Source organism: Dasypus novemcinctus, chromosome 19, assembly GCF_030445035.2.
Source record: "Dasypus novemcinctus isolate mDasNov1 chromosome 19, mDasNov1.1.hap2, whole genome shotgun sequence".
Classification (NCBI taxonomy): Eukaryota; Metazoa; Chordata; class Mammalia; order Cingulata; family Dasypodidae; genus Dasypus; species Dasypus novemcinctus.
In genome coordinates, this window is record NC_080691.1 from 52,746,857 (window position 1) to 52,767,376 (window position 20,520).

The 20,520-nt window shown below is 65.8% G+C and overlaps 2 protein-coding genes across 6 annotated transcripts; one reads left to right on the forward strand and one right to left on the reverse strand.

Moving 5' to 3' along the window:
* Positions 1 to 444: 444 nt before the first annotated feature.
* Positions 445 to 15,497, forward strand: ZDHHC8 (zinc finger DHHC-type palmitoyltransferase 8). Its single transcript, XM_058281871.2, is given in 12 exon segments — positions 445 to 654; positions 7,235 to 7,356; positions 7,526 to 7,683; positions 8,100 to 8,272; positions 8,456 to 8,558; positions 8,896 to 8,987; positions 9,128 to 9,269; positions 9,412 to 9,532; positions 9,626 to 9,732; positions 10,906 to 11,775; positions 11,777 to 11,901; positions 14,633 to 15,497. Coding segments are annotated over 12 exon segments (2,340 nt in total). The 5' UTR covers positions 445 to 550; the 3' UTR covers positions 14,856 to 15,497.
* Positions 15,498 to 15,752: 255 nt separating this feature from the next.
* CCDC188 (coiled-coil domain containing 188) lies at positions 15,753 to 18,545 on the reverse strand. Of its 5 annotated transcripts, XM_012518274.2 has the most exons (10): positions 18,393 to 18,545; positions 17,977 to 18,090; positions 17,743 to 17,850; positions 17,493 to 17,582; positions 17,280 to 17,336; positions 17,118 to 17,177; positions 16,774 to 16,838; positions 16,470 to 16,524; positions 16,197 to 16,246; positions 15,838 to 16,117 (listed from the first exon to the last, which is right to left on the reverse strand). In XM_012518274.2, the coding sequence occupies exons 1-10, from the start codon at positions 18,498 to 18,500 to the stop codon at positions 15,931 to 15,933; spliced, it is 894 nt and encodes a 297-aa protein (XP_012373728.2). In that variant the 5' UTR covers positions 18,501 to 18,545; the 3' UTR covers positions 15,838 to 15,930. The 5 variants fall into 5 exon arrangements, with proteins under 5 accessions (XP_058137862.1, XP_058137861.1, XP_012373728.2 ...); XM_058281879.1 differs by having other exon boundaries at positions 15,753 to 15,930; positions 16,197 to 16,243; positions 17,118 to 17,336; XM_058281878.1 differs by having other exon boundaries at positions 15,753 to 15,930; positions 17,118 to 17,336.
* Between the last annotated feature and the right edge of the window lie 1,975 nt (positions 18,546 to 20,520).

The following is a 20,520-nucleotide window of genomic DNA, read 5'->3' on the forward strand; positions in this document are numbered from 1 at the left end:
AGCCTGCCCGAGAGGGTGGGGAAGAGCACGGAGGGCGGGGACCCAGCCTGGTGGCTTTTGAGGGGAAGGGACAGCGGAGGCCCCGGGGGACTCAGGATGACGGTGCTGGCACTGCCTTGGCCGGGGCCCCAGGGTGACGAGTGACCCCATTGAGAGCCAGCGTGGTCACGGAGTGGGAGGAGCAGGTTCCCCCTAAAGCTGGACCTCTCTTTGCAGGGGACGTGCGAGGGGGGCGGTGGCGACCCCCAGACACAGCCCGGGGAGGGCGCAGGAACCCGGAGCGCGCAAGGACGGTCGTCGAGGGGCGCCCCGGGCCCCGCGCGCCGCAGCCGGCCCCGCCGCCCGGTCCACCTTAAGGGGCGCGCTGACATCAGCGCGGCGCCGCCGCCGCCGCCGCCCGTGGGGTGGGATTTCCTCCGCCGCCGCCGCCGCTGCCGCGGGTCCTGCGCGCGTCCAGCCCGACCCCGGCCCGACCCCGGCCCGACCCCGGCCGGCCCCGCCCGCCCGGCCGCCCGGCCCCGGGGAGGGATGCGGCGGCGCGGCGCCCAGGATGCCCCGCAGCCCCGGGCCGCGCCTCAAACCCGCCAAGTACATCCCGGTGGCCACGGCCGCCGCGCTGCTGGTCGGCTCCAGCACCCTCTTTTTCGTGTTCACGTGAGTGCGTGGGGCGCCGGCCGGAGGTCCCAGCGTGGAGGGGCAAGGGGCCCCCCAGGGACCTGGAAATTGGAGTTGGGCAGGCGGAGGAGGGACAGGGGCTGGCCTCCTGGGTTAGGGGACCCAGCTGGGCAGGGCGGGCCGTGGGGTGGGAGACATCGCCTGGGTCCTCTGGGGTCAGAGCTGGGGCCCCAGCTGCCTGGGGAGGGGGTGGGTGCCGTGAGCCCACCCTGGGCTGAGAGGCTGGGACCGAGAGTGCATCTGTCTGGGACACCAGGGACAGGTGTGTCCTCCGGGTTGGGGACGCGTGTTGGTGGACACTGCCGGGGTCTGCCAGGGGCGGGGTGCCGGCCCCCATGGGGAGTGTGGGCACTGGCTCTCCAGGGTGTGGCTCCGGCCGGCCGCGCCCCACATGGGTGCACTTGGGTCCACTCTTGGCCTCCCGGCCCCGGGCCCGGAGCCAGTTTGTTCCTGCGTAGGTGGGGTCTGACCCCGCTGCCACGTGCCTGCCCCCCAGCCACCACGGGTGACTCCGGCCTGGTGACCTTTCCACGCCTGCCTCCACGGGTCCACTGCCCGGGCCCTCCACCCTCCCTGGCAGCCCCCGAGGGCAGGTCCTCCGGGTTGCAGCTGGAGGGACCAGGCCAGGCCACATCTGAGAACAGACACTTTCACCGGCACTGCCAGGGTCTGGGCTGTGGCAGGGGCTGGGACCCTCGGGGACGGGCCTCGGCGGTGGGAAGGAAGCACCCACGCCTGCGGAGGGTGGCTGCTGGGCCCACCTAGCCTGGGACTTGGTCTGACTGGCGGACCAGACACAGGCTGGCGGCGGGCTCCCTTTCCGTGGCTGTGTGTGTAGGGGGTCCCGTGGGGCCTCTCAAGTCCTGTGGAGGGGATGGGGGCTCACCGGCCTCAGCCAGGCAGATCCACGATCACCCACTTCCCCGTGTCCAAGGCTGGAGCCCAGGGGCCAGGCAAGGACCCCTGCAAGCCTCCTTGGGAGCTGAGGCCTCAGGAATCTCAGTGAGCCGGGGCAGGGGCGGACACTGGGACATGGGCGAGGTGGGTGAGGGCTGAGGGGGTGCAGGGATAGGCCCACTCGCCCCAGCCAGGCACCCTTTCCCCACGGCGGGGATGTGGCCGTGGGCTGGGTGGGCGCCGCAGATGGCTGAGACCGTGTTTAACAACCGCCGGTGTGGACAGGCTTCTTTCTGACTCGAGGACAGGGACGTTTCCTTGTCACATAGATGCTGTCATGTGTGGGGGGGCAAAGCGGAGGGGGGTTGGCGGGTGGGCTGGCCTGGAGGCAGGTCCTCGGAGGCTCCTGTGGGAACAGGGCCCTGCTCTGTCCCCTGCCTTGTCCCCCTGCCCCGAGGCCCAGGGTGCCCCAGCCAGGGAAGGGGGGGTGGGTGTCTCAGCCGCCTGGCCTGTCTCCCACCTGTCCATCTCCATACCTCACTCCCCAAGCAATTTGGTGCCTTTTCTCTGACTTTGGAAATGATTAATATTCTCAATGGAGAACTTGTGAAATGCAGATAAAGAGCTTGATGGGGCAGCCTGAACTGATACCCTCCCCCCACTCACCCCTCCCCCAGGAGATTGGTGTCCAGCCCCTCCGCCCCCACCCGAGCCCCCTGTGCACTCATATCGGTCCCCTCCAGGCCCCAGCCTCCCCAGCACGTGCTCAGTGTCCTGTCTGTAGCAGCTCAGGCCCACGAGGGGATGTCCCTGTGACTCGAGCCTCCCCACTTGCTCTGTTCCTAGAAGCTGAGGTTTGTGGGTTCCAGGACACCTGTGCTGCCGAGGTGGGCCGGCTCCCCTGGGTCACCAAAAGTCGTCCCTGTGTGCCAGCCCTGCCTGTGTGGACCTTCTCCGGCCTCACCTGTTGGAGAGTAGTGGTGCAGGGGTGCTAGGGACCCAGCCACCCCCCACCCCCCAGCCTGAGGCTGCATTTGGGGGCTGGTGTAGGCCCCCCTGAGGTGGCTCCACAGGGTGGCACCGGGCCTGTTGCCACCAGGCACAGCAGCTGCGCTGAGGAGGGGCAGGTGTGTGGGGGGCACAGTGGTTAGGCCTGGAGCCCCTCCAAGCAAGCCCCCTTTGTGGGCATGTCCTTATTCTCTGGCCCCCACCCTTCCAGCTGCCTCCAACTCGCTGCCCAGGGGGGAAAGCAGGCCACTTCCATGCCTCCTGCCCAGCCCTGTGCGGGAAACCCTCCCCATACCCCCAGCTCTGCCCCTGCGGCCCTCCCAGAGCCAAGTGTCTGCATCCAACAAATACGAGTGGCCCCGAGAGGCAGGGTCCATCACGCACCAGGCAGGCGATGGTGCCTGGCGTCAGGCAGGGTGGGGGGCTGGGGCACCCCCCGCTCAGACCAACTCGTGGGGGTCGGACCAGCCAGCTGTCCCCACATCTCACTGGAAGTGGGTGGGTACGGGGGGGCGACTATAAATGTAGGATGGGATACCCGCCGAGGGCAGGCTCCCTGGGGCTGCCTCCTCTCTGAAGCCTTCCTGGGTTTCCTGGTAGGGTTGGTCCCTAGGGCGCAGAGTTGCCTTCACCTGGTGGCATGGTATGGGCTGGGTCAGGTGCTGGGAGTGGCCCAGGGACCCCCCCGACTGGGTCCCCACCTCCCACCTGGTATCCCCACTAAAGGACGGGAGCCTGTGGACATCAGAGGGACAGCCCCAAGGGAAGTCCAGGGCCTCAGGCCAGGCTGGCCACGGTGACCCGGCCAGAGTCCCCGGCTCGGGCTTGAGCCTCCCTGCTGGGACTCACTGTGTATCGCCTGGGCGACTCCTGGCTCTTCTGAGCCTCAGTTTCCCCCTCTTCCCGGGGGGGAGGGGCCTGCTTGGCAGGTGCAGCAGTTGTCGGATGACCCCGGATCTCGCTGGGCCAGTCCAGGCCAGGCCGGCCGGCTGACCCCTCGGCCCCGGGCAGCATCGTGGGCGAGCGCCACTCTGACACCAACAGTGCTAATGAAAAACCTGATTTAAATGAAAACGGCTGATTTAAATTTTTCCATTCCACATTTAGCTGTGGTGCACATGTGGCCCCTGCCACCCACCCACCCCCACCCCCGCAGCTGGGCGGTGTCTCTCTGCCTGGCCCAGGCGGGGCTCAGGGGCTCGGGGGCCTCAGCCGGGTGGGGTCCACCACCATGGCATGTGGCCCGTGGCCCAGGCTCGGGGGGCGGAGGCTGGATGGGAGGAGGCTCGGAGCCTCCACCCTCCACCAGTCGGGGCCTCCAGCTGGCCAGGAGTGGATCATCGGAGAAGTGGCCGCCGCCTGCCTCCGTGTCCTCCCACAGACACCCGCCAGTGGCTGACCCCGGGGTCCTGTGACTCGGCCCTCTCTTTTGGGAGTCAATGAGCTCGGAATTGGGGGACTGCCGGGGGCCTCCTAGAGCCAGCCTGGGACAGGGGAGCCTGGGGTGGCCTGTCCTGGCTTGGATGGAGGGAGGGTGACACGGCCTCAGGCAGAAAAGCCCAGGGCGACGCCAGTGTGGGGAGGGGCCTCGAGCTGGCTGGTGCTGTCCCCTGAGAGCCCGTTTGTCATGCTTGCCAGAGAGCTTGAGGGTCTTGCCAGGCAGAAGCAGGGCTGGGAGCCCCTGCGCCTGCTCCTGGGGCTGGTGACAGTGGGGAAGGAGCATGTCTACGTCCATACGTGTGTGCGCCTGCACATGTGCATCCTCACATGTGTGCACACGTGTATCTGTGCAGCTGGGTGAGTGTGCCTAGATGTGTGTTGTGTGCATGCATGCATGTGTACCCATGTGTGCACGAGTGTGCAGGTCTGTACATGTGCATGCATGCACGTGTACATAGGCAAGCCTGGCAGGGTGTCTGTGTCTTGCGTGTTCATACGTGCATGCCTCTGTGGGCATGAGTGTGCTTGCGAGTGTATATGCGTGTATGCCATGTGTGCTTATGAGTTTATATGTGTGCCTATGTGTGTGCATGTGTGGATGTCTCTGCAGGTTTGTGTGTGTCCATGTGAGCCTGCATGTTCCTGTGTGTTTCTCTGTGCATGCATGTATTTCTGTGTTCACGTGTGGGTGAATTGCATGTCTGTGTCTATGTGTATTCTGGGCATGTGCACATGTCTACATGTGTGCTCTGAGCGTGACTGTGTGTCCATGCACTTGGGCTTGCACATCTGCGTGTGTGCCTGTGTTCACTAGTGTGTTGTGAGCATGGCTGTGTGTGTATGCTCCTGGGTGTGCACATCTGTACGTATGCACACATTCATGTGTGTGTTCTGGATGTGGCTGTTGTGTGTCTGCGTGCTCCTGGGTGTGTGTCGGCTCATGCATGTGCATTTACGTGTCTACATTTGTGTTCACGCAGGCACACACGTGTGTCTCTGCATATGCCTGTCCGTGTTCTTTCCTCTGTTCTCCCATGTCACTCCCACCGAGGCCGCTGAGTCTGGGGCCTTGGCAGGGTTGGCCCGCTGGGGTTTGACGGAGACCACCCATAGGGACGGGGACAGGAACACATGGCAGGGTCTGATCCTGGCGCCTCCCCTGGACACCTTTCCCACACCTGGTGGGCGTGGCCAGGACTGCGGGCTCTGATGCTCAGGACAGGTGTTGCCTGGTCACGGATTCCTAAACACGGCCTCACGGCTGCCTGGGGTCCCCGTTGCTGCCCACCTTCCTTGAGGCATCTCGCCCACGGCCCTTGCCCAGCACCTCTGCTTTGGGGTCGGGGACACTGAGGCTCGGGGAGGCTCTGTGCCCGCAGGAACCTCTCGTCGGTGTGGGGCATGGCACATGGGGTCCCACTCGGAGCCTTTGTCACTGTCTGTAAGAGGGCACTGAGGCTGCTGCCTCATGCCAGGGAGCCAACATGGGACGAGTTGTGAGCGGGACAGTGTCCCACGGCACTCGGATCCGAGGTGAAGCCCGACAGCCACCCCGAAGCCTCCTCCATGGAATGTGAGGGACGGCCTGTGCTGGGGCTTCTTCCCCCCAGGTCCCGGCCCTCAGTGCTCACCTGCCTGCGGCGTACCCCACATCTGCCCGCCTACCCACCCTCCTTGGCCTGCTGGTGTGCTCCCCAGGCTTGCAGATGGCAAGACTGCTCACTGCATAGCGTGCAACCGGGGCCACTCTGACCCCCTTTGGGAGACCATGCTCATGGGTGCTTGGGGGGCCTCTCGGGGTGTACGGGGTGTGCTGGGGGGTACTCGGGCACCACACTGGGCTTCAATGCTCCAAGGTCACCATTTTGAAATTCCTAAAATTTTTAACCAGGAGCCCATGTTTTCATTTTGCCATTCTGCACAGAAATGCAGCAGCCCTGCCCAGAAGCAGCCGTGGATTCCCCCTTCTCCGAGAGCTTGGCTGCTGCTTTGGGGGCAGGTGATAGCTCCTGTCAAGCCCATCCCCTTTGGCATATCCCCCTTGTGCAGACCTTTGTCACCAGGGACCGCTGTCACCTTGTTGGGCAGTGTGGGACTGGAGGCCACAAACATGTACTGGGTGTCGTCTGCACATGGGGAGGTGTCTGTGATGTGCACCCCGGGCCACCGGACAGGGCCCTGATGGAGGAGGGCCCTCCCGGCAAAGCAGCCTGCGTGGCCCAAACCCCGTGTCCCCGGCTGTGTCCCTTTCTTGGGGCCCTGGAGAGGAGGCGGGGAACTGGCGGCTCCCGGCCCGCAGCGCGGGCTGCCGTGGGAAACACAATCTTTAAATAGCCTCTTGGTTCCCGCTAAATATAGCGGTGTTCTGCTGCCGCGGAGCACAGGTGCCCGCGCGGCGAGGCTGGCTCCCGGCCAGGGCTGGCACGGCGTGGACGGCGTGGCAGGCACCCCGCGTTCAGGGCTGCGTGGGGGTCGGCGGAGGGGGCCTGAGACCAGGCACCCCGCCGCTGGCACAGGAACTGTTCGAGCCGGGACCTGAGGCCAGACAGGAACTCATTTGCCGAGGAGACGGCCTCCAGGGCCCACCCCCAGGGCTGGGGCAGGGGCTGGAGCCCAGGAAGGCTTCCCAGAAGAGGGCCACTGGAGCCGGCGTTGAAGGCTGTTGGGGGAGGCGGAAGCAGGGGGAACCCTCTGCTTTTCTAGATTGTTCCACCCTGGTGTCTGGAGAAGGTCAAGACGAGCTGAAAAGAAGGGGTGGCCTGCATGGGGATGTGCCGGGGTCCCCGAGACCTGATGCCTCACCTCAGGGCAGGCCAGGGGTGACACCCTTTCTGCATTTACTGACTCAGGACTGGGGCTCCCCATACCCCAAAATCTCCCTGGCAGGGTTCCCCCTGCCCTCTGGGGATGCCGGGTAGTGCTGTGGCCCAACTCTGGCCTGGGTGGCATGGGAGGGTCACCATCCTGTCCTGAGTTCAGGCGGCCCACCCGGTCCCTTGCGCTCTTGCCCGGCCCGGTTCTGACCCCCTCCCAAATGGGGCAACCCCAGGCCTCTGGACCCCTCCAAGCCTCTGATTTTCTCGGTTGGCTGTTGAGTTCCCAACAGGTACCCTGGCAGGGCGGGGGCTGGATGGGAGCTGGCACGTGTCTCGATCTGCCCACCGTTCCCTCCCTACCCTGGCCCTCCCGTGAACCGGTGCCCGTCTTGCCACAGGTGCCCGTGGCTGACACGCGCCGTGTCCCCAGCGGTTCCCGTCTACAATGGCATCATCTTCCTCTTCGTCCTGGCCAACTTCAGCATGGCTACCTTCATGGACCCCGGCGTCTTCCCCCGAGGTAGGGAGGGCCCTGCGTTGGGGGGTGGGGGGTTTAGCACACCTGCCTGCTCTCTCTAGGGTGTGAGTGGCTGCTACAGAAGCTCCCTGGGGTCCCGGTGGCGGTAGGGCAGGGCTGGCAGACAGGGGCCTCCTGCAGGCGTGTCACCTTCTGCCACCCCGGCCTGCAGCGGACGAGGACGAGGACAAGGAAGACGACTTCCGGGCCCCCCTGTACAAGAATGTGGACGTGAGGGGCATCCAGGTGCGCATGAAGTGGTGTGCCACCTGCCACTTCTACCGCCCGCCCCGCTGCTCCCACTGCAGCGTCTGCGACAACTGCGTGGAGGTGACCGCCCGGCCCGCCCTGCCTGTGGCTGCTGCCCACCGCCCACCCAGCCACCCGGCCCCTGACCATCTGGTCCGTGGCCACTCACCCCTGGCCATCTCGCTATGACCACCCGGTCCCCGACCACCCAACCATGCCCACCCGATCCCCAACCACCTGGCCACCCAGCCACAGTCACCCAGCTTCCGACCACCCGGCCGTGGCCACACAGATCCTGGCCAGCCAGCCACAGTTACTCAGCCCCCCAGCCCCCTCCCAACCCCCCAGCCCTCCTAGCCCCCAACCACCCACACCCCATGTTCCACCAGACCACCGCCCCTTCCTTGCGTCCGTCTCCTACCCTGCCGCCCCACCCCTACCCCAGCCCCCAGGGTCGAGCCGCCGGCCAGCCCCCCTGATGCGCCACTCCCGCCCAGGACTTTGACCACCACTGCCCCTGGGTCAACAACTGCATCGGGCGCCGCAACTACCGCTACTTCTTCCTGTTCCTGCTGTCGCTCAGCGCACACATGGTGGGCGTCGTGGCCTTCGGCCTGGTCTACGTGCTGAACCACGCTGAGGGCCTGGGTGCCGCCCACACTACCATCACGTATCCTTGGCCCTGTGCCCCAAAACGCGGAGGGTGGGGTGGGGAGGAGGGACGTTGCTCCGCGGGGTGGGGGGTGGGGGGCCAGGGCTGCAGGGGGAGCCAGGTCCCCAGGTCCCTGGCGGGCGAGCAGGGGTGGGAGTGGGCTGCTGGCGGGTGCCCGCACCTTTGGCCTTGACGGGCCAGCATGGCGGTCATGTGCGTGGCCGGCCTCTTCTTCATCCCCGTCATTGGCCTCACTGGCTTCCACGTGGTGCTGGTCACGCGGGGGCGAACCACCAACGAGCAGGTGCAGGCCTGGGGAGAAGGGGTGCTGTGGGTGGGGCGGGGGGGGGGCCGTGTCCCAGCCGCATGGGGACCCCATGGGGTGGGCCTCGTTCTGGGTGGCCTGTGCAGCCGGGAGGGGAGAAGGCGCCAGCCTAGAGACCACCGAGCGGGTTCAGGGGTGAGCCTTGGCCCCCGCATGCACCCTCACCCTGGGGACTGCGGCTGCCCGTCATTCAGGGCCTGCGAACCCTGCCCCCCACCCCCTCCCCTTTTCCAAAGACCACCCGCCCACCTGTCCCCTTGTCCACCTTGGCCCGGACCCTGGAGACTGGGCTGGCTGAGGGCTCCCGTGTCTGCAGGTGACGGGGAAGTTCCGCGGGGGTGTGAACCCTTTCACCCGCGGCTGCTATGGGAACGTGGAACACGTGCTGTGCAGCCCCCTGGCGCCCCGGTGAGGCCTGGCCCAGGCGGGTGGTGAGGGGGCCCTGCCGGGGCAGGGTGGGCCACTGCGGACCGCCCCCCCCCGTCCCTGGTGCATGTGTGGGGGACAGGGTCGCCTGGCCTCTGACACCCCTGCCACCCCCCACGCAGGTACGTGGTGGAGTCGCCCCATCTGCCGCTGGCGGTGAGCCTGAAGCCGCCCTTCCTGCGGCCTGAGCTCTTGGAGCGGGCTGCACCGCTCAAGGTCAAGCTTAGTGACAACGGGCTGAAGGCTGGCCTGGGCCGCAGCAAGGTGGGGCCCAGGGCGGGGTGGGGGTTAGGGGCCCGGAAGAGCCCAGAGATGGGAGGGATGGGGCCAATCCTGGGGAGGGGGGTCTTGGTTAAGCCCTTCCCCTCATCTGTGCCCTGCCTCCCATGGACCCCCTCCCCCCCAGTCCAAGGGAAGCCTGGACCTGCTGGACGAGAAGCCGCTGGACCTGGGGCCACCGCTGCCCCCCAAGGTGGAGACCGGCACGTTTGGCAGCGACCTGCAGACCCCTCGCCCGGGCAGTGCCGGTGAGGTGGGGGGTGCGGCGGCTGAGCTGTGGGGGAGGTGCACGGACTGGTGACCCCGTTCCACCCCCGTCTGACAGTGCTCCGTCCCCCCAGAGAGTGGCCTGTCTGTGAGGACCAGCCCACCCACTCCTGCCATGTACAAGTTCCGGCCAGCCTTCCCCACTGGACCCAAGGCTCCCTTCTGTGGGCCGGGGGAACAGGTGAGGAGCCCTGCCCCAGAGCAGGCCACACCCTAGGGACCCCCCAGAAGCCACACCCAGAGGAGGCCCCGCCCACACGAGGACCCCCAGGAGCCACACCCTGAGGAAACCCTGCCCACACAAGGGCCCGCCCATGCAAGGCCCCACCCACGCGAGGGCTGGCCCCAGAGGAGACTGCACCCAGAAGAGGCCCTGCCCACAGGAGGACCCCCAGGAGCCACACCCAGAGGAGGCCCCGCCCACATGAGGATCCCCAGGAGCCACACCCTGAGGAGGCCCCGCCCACACGAGGCCCCACCCACACGAGGCCCCACCCACACCAGACCCAGCCTCAGAGCAGGCCACACCCACAGTCACATCCCAGAGGCCACCGCTCTGTCCAGCCCTCCTGGGTCTCAAGGGGGTACAGTCTGGTCCCTACGGAAAGGGCACCTGGACCCGAGGGTGGGTGGGGGTAGCCAGGCCAGGTGTCCTGGGCGGCTTGTGAGGGAGTGCCGTCTCCCCTCGGCCCCCCCTTGCCCCACCCATGTCCGCTGTCTCCACTTCTGCCCCCGCCCCGCCTCCTTGACAGCGCTGCCTGCAGGCCCAGTAGGCGGCACTGCCCCGAGTGCCAGGATGCCTGGAATTCTTGCCCCGTCCCTCCTTTCAGGCCCACGGGAAGGCTTTGGAAGAATTTGGAACTTGTTTTAGAAAGGCCACTTCTCTGTCCTAAGTTCTGTCGGTTGTAGAGTGGAGCAACTGGGCTGCTCACCGGGATGGCAGCCCGCAGCCCGGGCAGGCTGGGGTCCCCCTTGCCCCTCTCAGGACCCATGTCCTGCGTCTCAGCAGCCCCCGCCCGGGCAGGGCAGCTGAGCTTGCCTGACCCTCGCGCTGTCCCCGTGCTGCCATGCGCAGCCCCTCGGCTGTGGCCACCGTGAGCCTCTGTCCTTGGGGTGCCCCTGGCTCACCGTGTGGCTGGCGATTATCCCGTGTCCCTAAAGCCCAGCTCCTGGGGTGGCTGTACCATCCAGCCCAGCAACTGGGCTGGCCAAACCCTGCACAGCCGGGGACGGGGGGCTCTGAGGGGGAGGAGGGGGTGGGTGATCCTGAGACGGTGAGGCCTGGCGGCCGTGGTGTCTGCAAACAGCCCAGTCCTGGCAGGCAGCGGGCGGATGCGTCCCTCTCTCCCCACAGGTCCCGGGCCCCGACTCACTGACCCTCGGGGACGACAGCCTGGACTTCGCGTCCGAGCCCAGCCTGGACCTCCCTGACTTCACGCCCGGCGGCCCGCGTGTGGCCTACCCACCATCCCCGCCGCTCAGCACCGCCGAGGCCTTCTCGGGGGCCCTGCGCTCCCTGAGCCTCAAGGCCGCGGGCCGGCGGGCCGGGGACCACGTGGCCCTGCAGCCCCTGCGCTCCGAGGGCGGGCCCCCCACACCCCACCGTGGCATCTTCACCCCCCACGCGCTGCCCAGCCGCAACGGCAGCCTGTCCTTTGACAGCCTGCTGGCCCCCGGCTCCCCTGGCACCCACGCATGTCCGGCCCACCCCACGGCCGGCCTGGCCAGCTTCCGCTCCCCATACCTGCACCCCGGGGTGGCCGGCGAGCCCCCCGCGCGGCCCCCGCCCCGCAGCTTCAGCCCCGGGCTGGGCCCCCGTCCCCGGGAGCCGTCGCCCGTGCGCTACGATAACCTGTCCAGGACCATCATGGCCTCCATCCAGGAACGCAAGGACCGGGAGGAGCGCGAGCGCCTGCTCCGCTCGCAGGCCGACTCGCTCTTCGGCGACTCGGGCGTCTATGACGCGCCCAGCTCCTACAGCCTGCAGCAGGCCAGTGTACTGGCCGAGGGCCCCCGCGGACCTGGGCCACGCTACGGCTCTAGGGATGACCTCGGGCCGGGGCCCGGCTTTGGCGGGGCCCGCAACCCGGCCCTGCAGACCTCGCTGTCCTCCCTGTCCAGCGCCATCAGCCGGGCCCCGCGCTCGTCGTCGTCCTCGCTGCAGGCCGACCTGGCCAACAACAACGCCCCTGGGCCCCGGCCGGGCAGCGGCTCGCGCCGGTCCCCCCGCGCGCCAGGGCCCTCCTTCCCCGCCCGCCACGCCCCGCTCACCCTCCTATGGGGGCTCCAAGGCTGTGTCCTTCATCCACGCCGAGCTCCCGGAGCCGCCGGCCTCGCTGGCCGTGCAGAGGTGGGTGCCCCCGGGGGCGGGGTGGCCTTCTCGCGTGGGGATGGGCAGGGCGGGCGTCGGAGCCGGGCGCTCGTCTGGGGGGCTTTGGCTGCTGTGGGGTAGGAGTGGTCTCCTGCCTTGTGGCTCTTGGCACAGGCGTCAGGGCAGAGGGTGGCCTGGCCTTGAGGACCTTTTGACACCCCCGGGGATGGACACAAGATTTCCTCTTGAGGCCCACGTGCATTCTGCCTGGGTTCCTCCTGGTGACCGTTGGCCACTGACCACGTGGGTCAGGCTGTCCCTGCTCATGCAGGGTCGGGGTGCCTTTGGGGCCCTCCCTGGGCCAGCCCCACTGCATCTCAGGAGGCCGAGGGCAGGTGGATGTGCCCGCTCTGAGATGGGGAAATCGAGACCCCTGGGGAAGGCAGGCTGGTCTCAGGGCCCCCTGTCGTTCACAAGAGCCGAGCCCCTCCTTGCTACCTGTGCCCAGCCTCCCATGGGGACGTCACGCGACCCCGTCCAGTCCCCAGCAGCCCTGAGGGCAGGCTTGGTCATTGCCCGTTGGCTAGTGCAGCAGCTGAGGTCCCCGGGGGCTCCCCCCGAAGTTGGCCTCCCCTCTTTGCACGTGGCTGCAGCGCGTTTGGTTTGCACGGGGGGCGGGGGTGGATCGCTGCTGCAGAGCCGCGGGGCGGGTGGTAGTGTGGGTGACGGGAGCCCGTTCTCGGGGTGTTTGGGTAGCCACGGTCAGAGGCGGTTGGCCAGTTCAGGGCAGGTTGGGGGACAGCGGGCAGTGGGGAGGGGGCCAGTCGGGGTCACCAGGGCAGAGCTGGGGGCTCCCCGCACTCCCTGTGGCCGGACGAGGGTGGCCGGAAGGGCCAAGGGAGCCAGGGTGGTGACCGTTCTTGCCAGACTTGCCCCTCTGTGGGCACTGGGCTGAGCCAATGTCCGTCTGTCTGTCCCGTGGCAGTCCTACCCATCCCTGGCAGGCACACACCCCCTCCCATCTCTCTCTTGGGAGAGACCCTGGGAACTCGGGAGGACAGGGACTGTCCAGGCTGTCCGGTCCGCATCCATCTCGTCCCGTCTTCCATCTGTCTGTCTGTGTTCACCGTGTGCACGTGTGTCTGCTTGTTTTGATGCAGGGACCACCCTCAGCTGAAGAACCCCCCCAGTAAGCTTAACGGGCAGTCCCCTGGCCTGGCCCGCCTGGGGTCCACCGCCGGCCCCCCGGGGCCGTCCACCAGCCCCGCGCGGCACGCACTCGTCAAGAAGGTGTCCGGCGTGGGCGGGACCACGTACGAGATTTCCGTGTGAGGACAGACAGCTGCCCGCCCCGGGGACCGGGAGCCCCACCGCGGCCGCCGCGCCCGGCCCTGCCCTCGGGGACCTGGGGGCGAGGCCCAAGCATGGCGCGGACGCCTCGGGAGGAGAGAGGACGCCTCCGCAGCTCATCCCCCCGCCCGCCTCCCGGCTGCGGGCCTGTGGCGTGGACCGCACCTGCGGCGCCGTGGCCTGGGCCCTCCCCCGGGCTCAGTCCTGTAACCGCCCCCCCAGTGCCCCGACACCCCGAGGTGGTCTTCAGGCCAGTTCCTGGCATCCTGTAGGCAGGAGAGAGGCCGGCACCCCCGGCCATCCTCCTTGAGGGCCCCCGCCACCCCCAACTTGTTGCCTTTCACCGACCCTGCTGGAAGCTTGGAGCCCACAAAGCCCGATGCGTCTGTAGGGGTGGGTGGGGGTCCTGGCCCACAGACCCCCGATGGACAGATGAACAGCCAGCTGTGCAGGGGTGGGGGCGGGGGTCCCCAGCTCCGTGTGTCCCGTCTTGCCCCAGCTGGCGGCACGTGTCCTGTGTCTGTGTGCTGAGCTGCGTGCCCCAGGCTGACGCGGTCCCATGCTCGGGCTGCCCCCCCCCCATGCCCTCCCACCGCCGCTGGGACCTGCGATTTCATGGAAGCCTTAACCTCTGCTTTATGCTCTTGTGGGAGGCGCTGCCGGGCAGGTGGGAGTGGGCCTAGGGGTGGATGCTGCCCCCCACTTTCAGGGGGGCTGACGAGACCAGGAACCCACAGCCCCTCACCTCTTCCCTGCCAAATGAGAGACTTTCCCGCCCCAAAGCATGCAGAGTCCTGGGCCCCGGCCCTGCCCGGAAAAGCACCTGGGGAGGGACCGGCGCCTCGCCGGGTCAGGGACCTAGAGTAAGCACACGACAGCGTCCGCTCGCCTTGTGTCTGTTTTATGTTTTTTATCTACATCTATATATCTCTAATTTTATTAAAAAAAAAAAAAGAGTCACAGCGAGCCTCTTCTTGGGCAAGGCCAGGACTGTCACCAAGACGCGGGGTGGCGAGCCTGGGAGAGGAGGGCCCAGGCATGGGAGGTCGGGGCCGTGGCGGTGGCGGGGGGTCCCGCGGCGGGCACACGGGGGCTGGCCCCGTCCACCTGGCTCGGCGTCCCTCCTGGTGGTGACGGGGCGTTTGGAGAAAGGCTGCAGTCGCTGCCGTCCCAGGGCCCTGGGTGAGCCCACAGGCGCTGGGGGGAGGTGGGATGGGGACCGCCGGCCCCGCCCAGCAAGATCCCAGGGAAAGTGGGGGCTGGGGTAAAAGGGGGGTACCATGCACCAGCCTGGGTTCCCCGAGTCTGGCCCAGTGGGGGAGGCGTGAGGGGCCCCGGGCCTCTGGGGCCAGGCGGTTTCCGTCCCGCGTTGACCCCCGTCTCTTCTCTGCTTCTCTCTCGCGGCCTCCGCCGCCCACAGGGGGCGGATTGGCGCCTGCAGCCGAGGATGGGGGCGGCGTGGCCAGCCCCGGGCCCCTCCCGGCCTGCACCTCTGCCACCTGGGCCACCATGAGGACCGCACCCTGCCGCGGGGCCGCTGGAGCCGGGCTGGGCCGCTCCCCCGCGGGGCCGTGTGTCGCCTGCACTCCGCCGCCTCCAGCCTCCTCCCCAGGCTCTCGTGGCCTGAGCGGGAGGCCAAGTAGGCAGCTTCAGGCCGTGGCACCCTGGGCTTGGGGGACCCTCTGGCCACCCACCTCAGGAAACTCCCATCTGCTGCGGGAGTCCAACGCCCCTTCCCCCTTTGGGCTACCGAACTGCCGGGTCCCCCGAACTGCTGGGTCCCCCGCTCCTAGCGATGCAGCCATCACCCGGCCTCCCTGCCCAACTGAGCACTTTAGGCGCCACTTCCTTCCCCGGGGGGCCCTCCCAGGATCTGTGGGGTGGGCTAGGTGGGGGTCTCAGGGTGCCCAGAAGGAGTCACCCCCATCTTGCCCCCGCGGACCTACTCCGCGCCCTCCCTCTCACCCCCCAGCACACGAACAGATGATGCCTTAACTTCCCGGAGCCACCACAGCCCCAAGGAGACCCCGGCCTGGCCTGTGGGACCCCCTCGCCTGCCCACCCGTGCCGCGAGGACCCCGGGGGCCTGCCCTTCCCCCGTGCCGTGTCCCTGGGCCAGGTCAGCCCTGGGTCGGGCGCCTGCTCTGGTCGCCGCTGTGGCTCTGCCTCTCCCATTTTGGGGGGGGGGGCAAGCAAACCACAGAGCTAATTCTACATTGTTCTGAAGGCCATCCCCTGCCCACTCCCTCCACTTAACGCCCTCGAATAAAATTTTTCGTGTTTTACCTCCACGACTCCCCTTGTCCACTGGGGGCGAGGAGGCTGGGGCTGGACGGGGACCCTGGGTTGGAGGGTGGGGGAAGAAGCCTGGCAGGGGGTTGGGAGGGCAGCTGGGCGGGGGTGACCAGCAGGGCAAGGGAAGGCTCTGAGAGGGGCCTGGGGTCAGGGGTTGGCAGAATCAAGGCTGAGACCCTGGCCCTGGGGTCATCCCCAGGCTTGGGCGCCCGCCTCTCCACCCCCGCCCCCGTTTCCACGGAAACAAGCTCACACCACAGAGGGGGTCATGACTCTATGTCCAGCCGCAGGCCCAGCCCTCAGGACAGACCCTGCCTCCATCCTCTCCGCGGCTCCTGCTGGGGATCCGGTGCGGCCGCTGGGCACCCTGGGCAGTGCCGGCCGCCCGGCCTCCCTCCTCGCTGGGGCTGCTGGGCCTCCGGCCTAGAAGGGGAGGAAGTCGTCCACCTCCAGGCGCAGGAAGGGGCCCAGGAAGGCCCGCAGCTTCCAGACGGCGGCACGGCTCAGCAGGGGCGGCACCAGCCCCTCGAAGGGCGCGGGGTCCACCACGTACACGTAGGCGGCGATGCAGGCCAGCAGGGCGCCCAGCAGCAGCCGCAGGCCCAGCAGCCTGCGGGCGGCGGCCGTCAGGGGGCGTGGGGGGGCACCCGTGGGGACGGCCCTGGGCTCTGCCTGCGCAGTGACCTTACCAGAGCTGGCCGCGGACCCCCTCGGCACATCCCACCTGCGGCCTCGCCTTCTGCCGGGAGGGGCCGGGGTCAGAGGTAGCCCTGGGTGGAGGGGTGGGGTTTGATGCCCACCCCCTAACTCCCTCCACCCCAGGCTCCGGTCACCTGGCTTCCTCGGGGGCCCACGTGGGTGCCCAGCCGATGAGGCCGGCCTCTCCTCCCCCAGCGTGTCACTAGGGTGGAGCCAGGTGGCCAGGCTGGGGGAGGGGTGCTGGGTGGGGGTTCGGGGCTCACCGCTATGCAAGCCAAATGCTCCTTCCTGGTCTGGGTGCGGCACTGAGCGCGATCCCTGGGGAGCCGCGGAGTCAGGGCCACGTGACAAGACCCCTCCCCAACCTGGTACCCTCCCTTGTCCGGGTGGGGGTGGGGGCGGGTCAGGGACCATCTACCCCGTTTTCACCAGACACCTGCCCCCGTCCTGGCTCAGTGCCAGGAGCTGGTCCCCAGCACCCAGCCTCCTGGCCCCCAGCCCTCTGGCCTCCAGCTCCCCTGGACCTCCAGCCCTCCAGCCCCCCAGCCCCTTGGCCCTGGGCATCACCCCAGAATCTCCAGCTGGATGTCCTCCATCTGGTCTAGCACACATCGGATATCCTTCTTGAGGTTCTGGGAGGGGGTGGAAATGGTTTCTCCACCCCTACCCTACCCACCCCGCCACCCTCTTCCTGCCTCTCAACCCCCCATCCGCTCCCCTGCCTCTCACCCCCTACCTCCCACCACCCGCCCCCCGCCTCTTACCCCCAGACCCCTGCTACCCTCTCCTTGCCTCTCCCCTCCCAGACCCCCTGCCTCTCACCCTCCCAGCCCACCCCCACTACCCTCCCCCTCCCCCCCCTGCCCACACACTTCTCCCCGTTTTCCCCTATTGTCCATCCAGGGACCTACCAGGAGCCCAGTGGCCTGGTTGTTCAGGGCCATGTGTACCTCAGCCACCCCATCCCACACCTGGTGGAGGGGGTGCTGGTCATGCCCTGGAGGGGCAGGACCTGTGAGGCAGCCCACCATGTGGGGTCCCCCAGCGCCCCCCGCCCGGGTCCGGGGGGGCACCTCAGTGATGGCCATCTTCTTTCGCTCAAAGGACAGTCGGATCTGCTGCAGCTCGTTCTGGGGGGCGGCAGAGCACTGAGCAGGCGCCCCCTCCGGTGGCTGTCAGCCTCGTGCTCCGCCTTAGCCTTCCGTCGCCCTCCCTCTGTATCTGGCCCTGGGCCCTCCTTGTTCGGTCCCAGACGGACGGTCAGGGTGTCTGTCTGCCCAGCTTACCTGTGACTGCTGCACAAAAGACTCCTGCCCCCGGCACACCTCCTGCTGCAGGAGCTGCAGGGGCCTCCTGTCCTCCGGGACCTCCGGGGGCTGTGAGAGGTGCCCGTGTCAGCCCCCAAGGCCACAGGCAGCACCCGAGGTGGTCATGGACGTCTTGGGGTTGGGGGGGGGGGCAGAGGCTGGTGGTGGTGGCCGCATGGGATCACAGGGCCACACTCGGTGAGCCCCCGCGGGTCCTGCCCTGACTTACCCAGGTCAAGGCTGTGCAGTCTGAGTGATCACGACACAGGGGCAGGAACTGGTGGCCCGGGCCCAGGAGAGCCCCCAGCTGCTCCTGCAGGTCCTGGTTCTGCCTTTTCTGGTTGGGGGCAGCAGAAACGGGGACAGAGATGGGATGGCCCGTCACGGCTGCTCCGGGGCGGCCAGGACCTCACGCCACCCCACCTGGCCCCTTGTTCCACGGGAGGCTTCTGTGCCGACTCACCAGACGCCAGTTTTCCTGCTCCAGTTGGAGGAAGGACTGTTTCGAAGGCACCGGTGGCACATCCGGGAGCTGGGAGGCGGCCACCCCAGGTGAGGCCAGGTTCCTGCCAATTGGCTGCAGGGATGGGCAGGGTCCAGGCCCTGAGCTGGGGGCCCTGTCCTGCCTGGCCGCCCCTGCCCTGGCCCTGCGTGCAATGACCAGCCCCGCCTGGGCCCTGCCTCCATCGCCCCCTGTCTCGCCCCGGGTCCAGCTCTCTGTCTCCAGCACTGGGTCTGTCCCTCTTGGCTGGAGGTGTTACCCCCATGTGCCCCACCTCCTGCTCTGGGCCTCTCGCCCTCTGCCCCAAGGCCTGGGAAAGGCCTTGCAGACCCCGCTGGATGAGTGGAGGGTAGGGAGACCCTGCAGGGCCACCTTACAAATCCCTGGCATCGCTGATCCTGGCATCCTCCGTGGCTCGGTGCTGGGGATGGGGGGCACTGGGAGTGGGGGTAGCCGCAGGGGCCCAGGGTTTGCGGCCCCTCCATACCTCCCTGTGACCCCTTTCTGACTCCGGGTCCAGGCTCTGGACCTGGGCCCAACCTGCCACCCTCCTAGTGAGGGTGCCCCAGGTGTCACAGCACCTGGCCAGCCCGAGAGGTGACTGTCACAAAGGCTCAGGGTCAGCCAGAGAGGTCACAATGGAGCAGACGCAGCACCCGAGCCAGGGCTGGGGCCCCTCCCACCACACCTTGGCCGTCACTGTTCCTGAGTTTCCCCCATTTTGTCATCTCCTCTGCATCTCCCTTAGCTATTTTCTTAAAATGTAAAAAAGATAAAATGTACATGGGGTTTTAAAAAAAAAAATCTAACGACAAAAAGGGGGTCCAGTGCAAAGCACACTCCCTGTCTCTCAGCATTTGAGCCCCAATTAAAAAAAAAATAACTGTATTTCAGAAAAACAAAAAGGTAGCTCAACAAATTGTGGAAACATTACTCCTAAAAGGTTCTTTCCAGTCACTTTTTTTTAATCTATTTTTTTTTCTTTATTTTTATCTTCCAGTCACTTTTAGCTCATCTAACTCCAACTGCTAACTCACTTGTTCCACTAGTGTCCAGAAAGATGCACAGATGAACAGAGATCAGTTAAATGACATATTTGAGGTCTCCTTATTAATGAAAAGTGAGGGAAGTGGACTTGGCCCAGTGGTTAGGGTGTCTGTCTACCACATGGGAGGTCCACGGTTCAAACCCTGGGCCTCCCTGACCCGTGTGGAGCTGGCCCATGTGCAGTGCTGATGCGCGCAAGGAGTGCCCTGCCACGCAGGGGTGTCCCTGCGTAGGGGGGCGCCACGCACAAGGAGTGTGCCCCATAAGGAGAGCCGCCCAGCGTGAAAGAAAGTGCAGCCTGCCTAAGAATGGCGCCGCACACACGAAGAGTTGACACAACAAGATGACGCAACAAAAAGAAACACAGATTCCTGTGCCGCTGACAACAACAGAAGCGGACAAAGAAGAAAACTCAGCAAATAGACACAGAGAACAGACAACTGCGGGGGGGGGGGGGGGGGGGGGAGAGAGAGAAATAAATAAATAAATAAAGCTTAAAAAAAAGAGAAAGAAAAGTGAAGAGAAAAAATGCTTAATCATATCTTACAAAACCAAACTCCTTGTTCTTTTTTTCTAATCTTTAACATTAATATAGAATAAGTGATAGACTAAAACACTCACTGGTATTCTACTACAGACTTATTGTGATTCTAGCCATGGAAGAACTTTTATCACTGATGTGGAGGCAGTGGCCCCTGGAAATTCCGAGTGGAGGGAGAGGGAAAAACAGGTGTAATAAGGAGGCATTTTCAGGACTTGGGTATTGTTCTGAATGACACTGCAATGACAGATACAGGCTGTAGCAGTTTGGCATTGTTTATGAATTCCAAAAATAGTTACTGGATTGTATTTGTAAATTGGTCTGTCAGAGGTATCACTTTTAATTGATTGAATTATGATTAGTACTTTGATTGGGCCACATCAGTAGGGTGTTGAATCCCCGCCGCTTGGTGAGCAGCGACTCACTGAGAAAAGAAATGGCAAAGGATGGAGTTGGGAGTTTTTGAGCTGCAGCCTGGGAAGTGAACACACAGAAAAACACAGAGGCTCCTTAGACATGACAAAAGCCCTGGGGAGAGAGACAGAGCTGTTTGCTTGATAGTCTGCAGCTGGCTTTGTGGAGAGAGCACAGCAGCTGAGCCCAGAGAGAAACAGAGCCCTGGGAAGAGAGGAACCCAAGAAGCCTGAACTCTTGGCAGATGCCGGCAGCCATCTTGCTCCAACACGTGGCAACACACTGGTGAGGGAAATAACTTAAGCCTTATGGCCTGGTAACTGTAAGCTTCTACCCTAAATAGATACCCTTTATAGAAACCAGCAGTTTCTGGTATTTTGCATCAGAACCGTTTTGAACTTTTGCATCAGAACTAAACACAGCCCATTATATATCTTGTCATAACTTGCAGAATTGTGCAGGAGAGAGAAACTATTATCCACCCTTAGTGGCAATGCTCCAAA